The sequence below is a fragment of the Uloborus diversus genome, chromosome 1, assembly GCF_026930045.1.
Source record: "Uloborus diversus isolate 005 chromosome 1, Udiv.v.3.1, whole genome shotgun sequence".
NCBI lineage: Eukaryota > Metazoa > Arthropoda > Arachnida > Araneae > Uloboridae > Uloborus > Uloborus diversus.
The window spans coordinates 32,640,663-32,653,435 of record NC_072731.1 but is presented as its reverse complement, the minus strand read 5'-3'; the positions used below and the strand labels follow the sequence as shown (position 1 = coordinate 32,653,435).

The 12,773-nt window shown below is 35.7% G+C and overlaps 1 protein-coding gene across 1 annotated transcript in view; it reads left to right on the top strand.

The window, feature by feature from the left end:
• The window catches only part of LOC129234533 (brahma-associated protein of 60 kDa-like), a 33,452-nt gene extending 31,832 nt beyond the window's left edge, over positions 1-1,620 (top strand). The window contains exons 12-13 of the mRNA XM_054868548.1: positions 1,052-1,174; positions 1,254-1,620. Coding sequence (XP_054724523.1) covers positions 1,052-1,174; positions 1,254-1,409 — 279 coding nt within the window. The 3' untranslated portion in view covers positions 1,410-1,620. The remainder of the gene's footprint in view (positions 1-1,051; positions 1,175-1,253) is intronic.
• Positions 1,621-12,773: the final 11,153 nt, after the last annotated feature.

Sequence of the window (12,773 nt, the reverse complement as noted above, 5' to 3'; positions counted from 1 at the left end):
TCAATACTTCACGAGTAGCTGTAAAAATTGTTTTCACCATAAAAATTACTGCTACATCAGAATAAAAAGACCACACAAAAACAGGTTTCAGTGTACAGTTAATGTCCAAATGAGCAAAATGTGAAATAGAATTCCTAAATTTGGAAGAAATTACACTTACAACTCCAACCTTTCTTCTTCCAAAAATATTACACATATTTTTTCTCGTCCAGTTTCATGTAAAAATATCCATCTTGATGTATCCAACCTAAAATCTTTCAAAGAACTTTTATTGTCATTTATATTGTATTTAGCAGCAATCACAGTCTCATTTAACTTCTTTTTCACTTCTATACTTTGTTTATTTTAATGTTTCATGCTTTTGTATGTGTATCTATATATATGGAAATTGTTCCATATATACCAAGCTTGGTCGCTTGTGAACTGTTTTGTTCCCCCCAATCACTACATCGGGTTAAACCCTCACCAGAGTTGGTACAGTGGTGATTGGTGGGGTTTAAATAAAGAAAGAAATAAGTTTGGTAGAAGTAACTTTGTGTAATTGCTCTGAAAATAACACGAAAATCTAGGAAAAAAGAATACAAGCTTTTCCCCCCCCCCCTTTTTTTCCCTGCGATTATTGAATAAAACTTGTGTGTCCTAATGCATGTCATTTTCCATTTCAACTATTTTGGTTAACTTCCTTACTTTGCATTGTGTTTGTTTTAGACTAATGAACCTATTTTTTCATTTGTTATTAACTGCAATCTGATTTTTACAGATTAATTATTAAAAAATATTTCCAGGTTTTTGTTTCTCTCAATTCAAATCTGTTACAGACTTTCTTTCTCTTATATTTTGCTTGATTAATTAATTCCTTCAAGGAACACTTATTTAGTGCTTGTATGCAGTTCTAGTAAAAAAATATTTCATTTCTAAGTCATACTGAAGGGAACTTATATGCTTGATATATAATTTACTAATATGGATTTAATTAGTGTAATTAGTAAAACTAAATAAGCATGAAGCTGTTTTATATTTTCATTGTTTTAAATAAATTCATTAATTTCAGATTCATGAGACTGTTGAAACAATTAACCAGTTGAAAACCAACAGAGAATTCTTTTTGAGCTTTGCAAAAGAACCTCAACAGTTTATTTACAAATGGCTTATATCTCAAACCCGAGATCTAAAGGTACATTTTACTCATTACAGTACAAACAATGCACGTGTTTTATTTTTCTGTGCATTAAAATACCTATTAATTATTTTAGCTTATGACCGATGTGGTTGGTAACCCTGAAGAAGAAAGAAGATCAGATTTTTACTATCAACCATGGGCTCAAGAAGCTGTGTGTCGTTATTTTTATGGCAAAGTTAATCAAAGAAGAGCAGAATTAGAGCAGGCTTTAGGAATTAGAAACACCTGAACTCTATGTCTTAGAACTTGAAGCAATTTTTTACTTCTTTATATCACCTTTTATGCTGCATAGCTATACTTTCATAATTGTGTCATCCTTTTTTAAGAATTATGTAGTATATTTCATGTCATGAAATGATTTGTGTAAGGACATATATAAGCTCCATATTTTACTGAATTCTCATCTACTTTATCAGAATTTGTACTCTTGTGAAATAAATACTCCAAAAAAATTCTGTTGTGTTTTTTAAACACTAGATAAACGTGTCAATATGAAAATAGGTAAAGCTTGACCTCAGAGAGATGGCAGACGACCTTGAAGCAAAAACATCAATTGCAACAGGTTATTTTGTAATAGATCGGATTAGCGAGAACGAGCCTCTTACTACAGTATTTTCGAGAATAAGCGTCGCGGCGCATACAAGAAAAAAAGCAATAAAATTGCCGTTGCGACGACGCATGTCTTTTTTTTTTTTTTTCAAAGTAAAAAAAGTTTTTAAAAAACGTTGAAAGTACTGCCAGTAGATGGTACCACATCGTCCTGCTGCTGGCAGTAAGCACAACATAACGTTTAAGGTAGAAAAACTACATCGGACACGTCAAAAAACATCGGTGTTTTAATAATTTTTTCTAATCTATAACAACGTTTTTCGATGTTTGCCATTTTCTATTTTGCTTTTGATTTTATATAAATAACAATTACTGTGTTATCGCTTTTCATAAATATTGATTTCAAACGTCGAAATAAGCAGTAAAAATGACTTTTTAAATCAAATCGGCGAAAAAATATACTTCGACATAGTTCTATATGTTTCAAGAACCTTATCCATTATTGTTCGATATTCGAACGTTGGCCTATGTCGTTCTCCGTCGATTGATATTTTTGTGCTACTAGTTTGGCATTGGCGAGGCATTGAGAGAAGAGTCCGCTTCCCTCACTTTTAAAACCTATGAATGTCTTCTCCCAAGGTAGAAATTTATATTTACAGTAAAGTTTTTATAGTTTTGTTGAATTAAAAATATTTCTTTCATTTGCATTTAATTCCAGCTTTCTTTACTACTATTTGTGCTTTTAAGTTGTTTAATGTTGGGTTCGGCGCTTATGGCGAATGCGGCGCATACATTAATTTTTTTCCTTGAGAAATTTTCGTATGTGGCGTAATGTATTCCGCTTCAAGGTCATCCGCCATCTCTCCATGGTCAAGCTTTACCTCTGACTGATTTTTATTCAATGCAAATACAAAATAAAATATTGATCTTACAATTAATTAAAATGAAATGGACAGTATGCAAATAAGTATTCTTTAAAATATTTATCGCAGAACGGATTGAAAAATTCAGAAAGAACGTAAAGAATTTTAACAATAAAAAATAAAAGTTTGGAATTTTTATCGCTAAAATAGTTTGCCAACTTGACTTCATTGCTCTGCAAAGCTGTCATTATCGGTGGTAGAATTTTGCTAAAAATCTGTTTATAGGAATATGGTTTTAGTATTGTGCGAAGAATAATGTATCTTGACAAGATTTCGCTTACCAGTTAAATCATTTCCATGACGAATGAATTAAATGCATGATGATTTAAAACAGAACTGCCAGCATTTTGTAGTTGATTCACACAGCAAGCATGACAGAATTTTATCATTTAGTTCAGAAATGGAAGCATATGAAACAGCGAGAATTTAAAAAAAACGATTCGAAGAAATAACTTAATTATATAAATAAAACAATTTGCGACAGCTAAATAGAAGAATGAATTATCATCTCTCTTTTGATCAATAATATAGTCATAGAAATAAATTATCTAGTATTGAATGTTACTCTTGACAATCTTACGGTCACTTATGTGCACTATATGTGACAAAAATTTCAACAAATGCCGGAAATGTCACGAAACTGGACATAATAAGTAGTAATGTATAGAAAAAAACAGTACAAAATAAAAATGTTTGAAGTGAACCAAAAATTTATGAGTATCGAATTCAACATCGTGAAAATGGCTGCTTCAGAACAACTTTCTGTGTGTTTTGCATTAATTTTTCACTTTCGTAATACTTTTTGATTTCTCATCTCATTCTACATGGGTCATAATAATCAAAGGACTTTGAAAAATCTTTTCAAAAGGATGAAGAACAAAAAAAAAAAGAATTATACATACTAACAAAAATGTCATTTACTGACCTTAACCGTTTCTGTCATTTACTAAGACCATTAAACAATGCCTGCAGCGTCCCCTATAGTTTGCCGGAGATGCGAATAGAATTTATTTGGTGATAAAAATAAAATTATCGCAAAGATAATACTAAAAATATACAATGCGCTGACGAAAACGATGTGTTTCCATCGGAAATCGAACCGACACCCTCGATACTTCCAGACGCATCCTCTATCTACCATGCTACATGCGGTCTTGTAAGTTATTAAGGAACTAATAAGTAATGTTTATACACGTTGTGTCGTACTCCACGTAGCTCTTAATTTGTGTATCCAGTATACAGGGTGAGTTTGATCGAATCTGCCATACGAAAGGGCAGAGCCGGCCTTAGCAGATGCGGGGCCCGACTGGAGAGATCTGGCGGGGCCCTACAGAACTGTGATACAAATTCGAGAAGTGCCGACCGAAAGAAATGAATGAATGAATGACCACACACACACAAAAAAAAAAAAAATAAATAAATAAGTGTACATTTTAAGAATGTAAGAAAAATAGCTCTGAGAATATGCTCAATCACATGCTTTTGGTGCACGAGAAAAGGGGGGTGAAAAGATGTGTGGGGGTTAGGAAACGGCGCCCCGGCTGCTGATTTCTTGTTCCCTTTTTTTTTTTTTTTGTAAAATTGGACGATATTGTGGGATTTTAACATGACTGATTAAATTAATTCCAAAAAATGTGGAATGTTGCCTCCAAAACCGGGACGGATGGCCACCGTAGACTTTCTTCTTCCAATTCAAAGTTCGATTATCGTGAAATAACACTAGAAAAGTCCATTTTTTTAGTTGGAATTTAATTTTCGTGGAATAAACCAATCCACCTATAAAAAATAATTTTTGTATCGATCATTACTGTGCAACTTTTAGAAAATGAGAAGTGAGGGGGCAATTCCCTTCCCCATTGGAAGTGAGCGGGCAGTTGCATCCCCCCCCCCTCTCGTATGAGCGGCCTACGCAATTTACAGCTTAGACGGAAAAAGAAAATGCACCACAATTTATCAGTTCTAAAAAAGGAATTTTAGACTACATGCAAAAAATCAGCCGTCTTTGGGATGTCAGAAGTGGAACGGAATTGCTGGGAACATGGGAGCTCTTCTTGGGAGATTTTTCGAAATTAAAGTTTTAAAAAAGCAGTTTTGGTACGGAGACAAGGGTTGGGGGGGGGGGGGCGTTCGAGGTCAGATAAACCACCCACTGTCCCCGGAAGAGTCTTCAAAGCTGACGTCTAAAATCGCATTGGACAATTCTGTGTAAAATGAAGGGAAAGTAGTAAGGCAGAAGTTCCCCGCATATCGAATTATTTTTAAAATTAAGATAAGTTAAGATTAATTTTGGCAATGATAGGGAATTGAGGGTCCTCTCAGAATTTTTTTCTGAAATTTTAGTCCCAAGGTGATGTTGATGAAAATGGAGATGAAAGGAACTTGGTGATCTCCTATCGAGGGCTTTAAGGCGCAATTTTAGACTATCATTGGTGACGTTAGGGGATTCAGTGACTCCATGAAAAATTTTCGATATTGAAGTATTAAAAACTCAATTTTAGGCTTTGTTTGGAAACGATGGAGGAAAAGGGAAGAGATTCTCCCTTAATTTTTTTCGAAACTGAAATCAATTTTATGCTACCCATGAGAAAGAAGGGTTTTCTCGCAGTAGTATTTTCTAAAACGGAAATTTTAAGCAATTCTGCTGGTTCTAAAGAAAGTGGTCATTATAGTTAGGAAAAGGGATTCAGAGACCTTTATAAGAAAATATTTCGAAATTTAAATCTTAAAAACACTATTTTAGTCTGCCTTTGTAGCAGGGGCGTGCACAGCGGGGGGGGGGGGGGCAGGGCCGATCCTAGCAGGTGTGCAGAGTGTGCACCACACAAGGGCGGCCAAAGCAAGGGGCGGCCGCAGGCCGCATCATATAGTTCTTATAATCAAGCAAAATTCCTCAAGAATTTCTCACAAGATAACTTATAATAAGTAGAATAAATATGCTGATTTTTAAATGTTCAATTGTCAAAGTATTTGTCGATTTCCCGACAGCATAGCATAGTTTAAGAAAAATAGAATGTTAGGGAACATTGTGTTGGTTCATTGTCCATTAATATTTACTTTCAACACACATGCTTCATTTGGTTGCAAAGTTTGTGATAGAACCGGTAATCAGGCATGGATACAGGGGAGGGGAAAGGCCCCCTTCTGAAGCATGAAATGGTGCCGTCTAAAAGGAGCACCGACGGCGGCCACTAATATTAAACCCTAAGCTTTTATAGACCTAAGCAATGAAGACATATTTTATTTATTAAAAAAAAGCTATACTGATTAGATACTCTCGCAAGCATTTCAAACAACAAACTATGTAACAAACTCTGTGTTTAACAATCGTGGATGCGTGGAGAGAAAGTGGAAAATTACGACTCCCTTGAGAGTAACATATATGAATGACGAACTAAAATGTTGTTCTTTTCCCTCTTTACGACAATTTTTCTGATTAAAATCTTGAATGAACTGCCCGGTTTTAGATCAGTTAGGAGGACAGGGCCCTTGTCCCGGGAAGCAAATTTAAATGTAGCTCCAAAACGAAGATCCAAAAGGATGCCATGATCTCCTTGACGAAACTAAAGAAGGCTTAGAATTGCGTTTCTAGGACTTTACTTTCGGAAAATTTCTCTAGTGTAACCATCGATCTTAAGGACCCAATTAAGTCTCTGATTCACCTCTTCCACATTAACTTAATCAAACATAGCTTAAAAATGTTGGCTCCAAAATTCAAAGCACATTTTCAGACGACAGCCCTTCCTATCATCAAACGTCATATAACATTGCTTTGGCATTTTTCGAAATTTTTGCAGTGGAGGACCCCGAAATCCATTCGCAAACATTACTACCAAAGACAGTCTCAGTTAGCGTCTTTGGAGAAGTCCCTAATTCCACCCCCTCTCACTTGACGTATTGAAAACAAACTAAAATTGCGTTTTTCAAACATCAGTTTCAAGAACTTTTGGGGAAAATCCCCCGATCCCCCTTTTTTCCAACGCAATCACTGTTATCTTAAAATTTCGTATTTAGACGGTTCCGTGGAGAGCCACAGCTTCCTGCCTAAACTAGCCTAAAATTGACTTCAGTTTCAAAAACACAGTTCGTGAGGGCACACTGAACCCCCGCCCGCTCTTAATCCCATCGTTATCAAACAATGATTAAAATACGATTTTGTGACATATATTTCTAAAGAATTCCGGAGGAGAACTGCCAGGCTTATGTAACTTTTTACGGCGCTAGGGCATATCCATCAATTATCGGTGTGAGGTGGGTCTATATTTATATTTTTCAGATATTAATGTTGAAAAATATCCGAAAGATCCGTAGAAGCTTCCCAGTTTTGTTAACGTTACCAAAGATAATATAAAATTGCGATTCTAGAAATATCTGCTTAAGAGCCCCAAAATTCTTCCTTCCCAAAAATAGCCTATAATGGATTTCAGTTCCGAAAAATATTTTGGTTCGGAATATTCTCACGTTTCCCCTATTGTTTTCAAATCTAGCCAAAAACAGGTTTTGGAAAAAATAGTGCCGAGGATAGCCACCAGATCCCCTACCGTCACCAAAGACGGCCTAAATTTACGTTTTAAACTTATATTTCGAAATCTTTCGATGGGAGACGATTGAATCTCCCTCCCTCTTGCAACGTCAACAAAGGTAACCCAAAATTGCAGGTTTAAAATTTCAGTTTCGGAGATTTTTCGGGAAGAACGTCGATCCTTCCTAAGCTACGGTCTCAAAAAATAGCTTCAAATTGATTTCAATTTTGAAAGAATTTTAGGAAAAACTGTAACATTACTTTCACCTAAAGTCTCGAAAAAGTTCCTAAAATTGCGATATTTGACGTCAATTTCGAAAATTTCTCCATGCTACTTGAATATACTTGACTCTTTTGTCCTTGCAACCAAACACAGCTAAAATTAATTAAAAATATTTTTCCTACGCCAACTTCGATAATTTTCTTGAAGCAATCCTCCTCTCCTGAACCCGTGACACCTCCCCCCACGCTTCCCCTTCCTCCATCCCTTCTCTGATGTCACCGAAGAAAGACTACAAAATGCGTTTTTACGACTAGTAAATTTTTTATCGATTACTTTCTTCAAAGATATAAATTATACCTAAGGAGTTTCTTACCAAAAAAAATTTCTTCCTTTTCATAAGATCATTCTTTTGCCCCCCCCCCTCTTTTTTTAAATTCGAACTTGGCATAGAAATTTAAAGAAAGATTTATATAGACGTTAAAGATTACTCAAAATATGCAAATTACTCTTAAAGGGGCGGCACATTAGGTCTTTGCACACGGGCGACCGACACCCTAGGATCGGCTCTGGGGGGGGGGGGCGAGAGATGGGACACCTGTTGGCCTGGGCCCGAGTCTGAAGGAGGCACAATAATTTTTAAACTAGGGGTGAAATATAGGGGTAAACAATACAGAAAGGGGGCCCCAAAATTTCTGTGCATGCCCCTGCTTTGGAGACGTTAGAGAAGAAGGGGAGGAGGGTGGTGAAAATTATGAATTTTCCTTCCTTGGAAATCCTTTAAAATTGAAACTGAATGATGTAATTTTAGTCAGTTTTTTTGTGATAAAGTTGAGGTAAGGGTGGGCATTTGAGTAGCCTCCTCCTGAATTTTTTTAAATTGAATTTTAAAAACGCATCTTCAGTCACGTTAGGAGATATGTCAGGGTTTGGTCGCTGCCCCAAGAATTTTTTTGGGCTTGAAGATTTAAAAACCTATTTCCAGGCTATAGGTAGAAACGTTAGAATATTAATGGCAATTTGCTTCATAGAATTGTTACTAGTCCGTGGAGTTTGTGACAAAAATACCCAAAACATTTCACTTCCGGATACCAGTCTGAAATTTTGCACAGTGCTTATGTACATATCTAAGAACAAAAATCCGCCGGGAGGCATTTGATCAGAGGTCATGAACCCCCTGTGATGACGTCATCAAAATGGCCGCCTTATTAAGAAAAGTGCGTTCGTTTAACTGCTTAGAACTCTATTATGGATCTTAATATTGCGAAATTAAAGTATATAATTTAAAAGCACTTTAAAAGAGCTATTTAATAGTGTTTGACTTTTTTCCCTATTACAAATAGTTTTAGAGTTATTACAATTAACGTTATCAAAATGGCCGTTTGAAAAGGTAAGTACGTACGTTTAACTGCTTAGAACTACATTACAGATCTTTATATTGTGATATGAATGCATATCATCTGAAAGAGCTTTAAAAGAGCTATTTAAGAGATATTGATTTTTCCTAATAAGACAAGTAGTTTTAGAGTTATTAAAATTTCCGTCATTAATATGGCCGTCGCGGAAAGGTGAAAAGTTTCGTTTAACTGCTCAAAATGCCATTAGAAATTATTCTTCTGTAAAAAATAGCTACACTAATTAAAATCTCTAAAATAAACTATAAAAATATGCATTTCTTCTCCCCCCTCCCCCTTAATAAAGAGTTAAAAAAATTTCACTGCAATAACGTAACTACATGGGGCGGGAGGGGGGGCATTCTCATTGAATTGTTCCAACTGTTCCGCCGCATCTAACCCGCACTGAAACTTTTAATTAAAAATTCCTTGCCGGATTCAATACACATATGTATTGTCACATAATAATTCACTTCTCTTGCAAGTGCGAACGTCTGCCGTCTAGCGGCAAAAATCAGAACGACTACTCGATTTTTTCCCACCAATAAGCTGTAACTTAGGATTGCAGTCCACCTAGCTCGTTTCTTTCCAGCAGAGCTCTGCTGTTCTCGGCAATAATTAATTCCATAGTGATATGTTTATTATTCAGATATAATTTTCAATAACTGAATATTTGACTGGTTAATGCTGTAGCAAATAATATCAAATAAAGATCAGTCATATAATTCTGTTACGGTTTGAAATCGATAACTTCAATTGTTGGTTCCATCTAGCATTAAAATTATCATATAGCTTGTATTCATTTCTTTATGTCCTTTTCAATAAACAAAACGTATTTAAAATTCGTAATATTATTTAGAATAAATGTTTCTCCTTTATTTGGTCCATGTGACCTCAAAATACTAACCTAGCTTGCAATCATTTCTTTCATGTGCTTTTGAAAAAGTAAAATATTTAAAATTGAGTGTTAGTAATCAAGGTCCCATCTACGCCCTGCTAAAATCTATTCAGTGGGCTATGCTGAATGAGTATGGCGAAGATAAAATGTTGGTCATGTCAGGTGGTCTCCACATAGAAATGGCTGTTTCATCTGCAATAGGTACATGGCTTGAAGGAAGTGGATGAACTGAACTTCTAGTAGAAGCTCATGAAACAACATCGGGAAGAGCAGAAAGAACACTAAAAGTTTCGCATATGAAGAGAAGTTCGATAAGCTCACGACTTTGCAGTAACTACTCTCCAAGTTCTGTTAGAGAAAGCGTATCAAAATCGAAAAGAGATACAGAGGAAACATTTACAGACTGGGTTAAGCGAAGATCTGAAGAATTGCCTCAGTTTAAGTACTGGAAGATCACCATGGAGCTAGAATGTATATTTTTAAATCTGGTGCGCACTATTCGTCAAGGAAATTTCTCAGATTTTACTGTCACTCTTGAGAACATATGTCCATGGATGTTTGTTCTTGATCATACAAGTTATGCCCGATGGCCTTCAGTATTTCTGTTCAATTGGAAGCAGTTACCAGAAATGCATCCCGCTATTTTTCAGGAGTTTCATAGGGGAAATTTATCTGGCTCCAAAACTGAGAGGAAATTTTCCAGGATGGCACACGACCATTTGCATGAGCAAAACAACAAATTGATTTTAAAATCATCAACTAATCTATCACGTTTAAGTCATGAGGCGTCATTAATACAGTGGATGGTTGCTGGACAAGAAGTTGTGCATGATTGGGGAGTTTGAAGAAAATCAGAGCCTAAAGTCTGACGTCAATACTGAAAAGCTAGATACTAGATACATGAAGATACTAGAAGCTTTTGTATTCGGTATGAAACTCATGTTTCCAGCCTAGTTGAAACATTTGAAGAACACGGGAATCCTTTCGAAGATGACGATTTAACTACAGTAAACAGCAACAAAATTGTTCTCTCGGAAAAAAGTGCCATTTCTGTGATGTCAGCGCAAGCCAATTCAATACATTTGTAGAAGATCGCTTAGTGTTAAGAAAATTATCCATACATGATGTTATTAAAAGAAACCATCTCCTCTTGATGAGCAGAAAAATATATCTGTTCAGTCCAAAGACAAGCAAAACATTGTTGATTTGAGGAGGGGCAGCACTCTTTTTACTAAGCTATATGTTGCCTGCCAAGTTATTCAAATGGATGTAAAAGAATTTTTTCTCATGAAAACAGCTCATGTCCACCTTCTATATCGAACCTCGGCAAATTTAGGAAACAAAGAAAAAAATCCGACGTAGTTTCTTGTATCGTCCAATCAACTGGACTGGTTTTGACAGCTATTCCGGAAGCAATTGTCCATTTATGGGTCTGCACTGATTCCATGCTTGTTCCTCAGTCTACTGGAACTGTCCAACAAAATTGCGATCAGATTGTGAATATTAATGAGACTAAAAGCGTTCATAGGGTAGATTTAGTTTTTGACCGGTATTCAAAAGGAAGTTTGAAAAGCGACACGAGACAATAGAGAGGATCTGGACCAAGAATGAGTATTAAATCCAATGTTTTGATACCAAAGTCATTTACTAAATTTCTTGCGAAAGATGAAAATAAAGAGGAGCTTTTCAAATTGTTGGCAGAAAATCTCGTGAAGATGGATCTACCAGATGGAAATCAGGTTGTATGCTCCTACAAAGACACTGTAATTGCTTGAGTCAAGAACAGTTTTGAAACCATGCCTACCGTATCCCACGAAGAAGTCGATGCGAGGCTATTCCTATATGTGCAGCATGAATACTCGAAATACTCAGGTCATGCAAAGATCACCGTGAAAACTGTTGACAGTGATGATGTAGTGATTGCTATGTTCCGAATTCCGAAACTGCAAGAGCTATGGGTGGAGTATGGAAGCGGAAAATATCTGCGGTATCTTCGAATTTACGTTTTGCACCGTAAAGTTCCACAGGGTGTTCCAGATCTTCTGCCTTGTTCTCATGCCTTTGCATGAGCACACGGTGTCTAGTTTTACCAGCATTGGTAAAACTAGGTACTGCATGGAAAATGTGGATGGCAATTAGAGATGCTGACAAAGTTTTTTTTCACTATACTAAAGTACCCGAGAGCATTAATGAAGACGATGAGCATTTCCTTCTTATTCAGCGCTTCGAAGTCCTGACGTATCATTCATCAAGCTCAATGGAAACCGCAAATGAAGCTAGGAGAATTTTCTTCACCCAGTAAAACAGACCAGTTGACTGTATTCCACCATCTAGCAATGATCTTCTGCATCACCTTAAGAGAGCAATATTACAGTAGTTACTATGGACAAAATGTCTTCAGCAAAATTTTCAGCTCTTGGATCCATATCAGTGGGGATGGGTAAAAATCGGTGAAGAGTTTGATCCTCTTTGGTATGCACACCCCGAAATAACAATGGAGAAAATTCAGGAATTTATATCAGGCAAGTGCAAAGAGATGTCTACACGCTGTCGATACGTCAAATCAGATCTGAATTGTACACTTCTTTGTAGTTGTGAGGGTCAGTGTAATACGTAAAACGTTCTTTAAAAAAACTTACTACGGTTTTTGTTATAACAGGTACTTTTTCTTTGTATTAAAACATGTAATTTTCGTCAATTTGTCTTATATTTAAAATGAAAGCATTTTAACAAAATTGTTTTATTATACGATAGCATTAATAATTAAGTTCTCGATCCATTTGGGGCGGTGACTTTGATTATTTCTGCATTTTAACCTTTCTTTCCTTCAATATAAAAGTAATATACTGACAAAAAATGTTAAAACATGAAGTACAAATTTAAATTTAATGAAATTGGAAAGGTTCTTTTATAATGCAGGTATAACAGTAAAAATTTTACTCCAATATCGCAGAATACAGGGAAGTCATTGTTTTCCTACCAATTTTCATGTTGATATTGTAATAATAATTAAACTATTTATCTTCTTTACTAATAATGAAGCTCAAAGTTTGTCGGGATATCTGTCCAGATGTCTCTCTGTGACGAGCA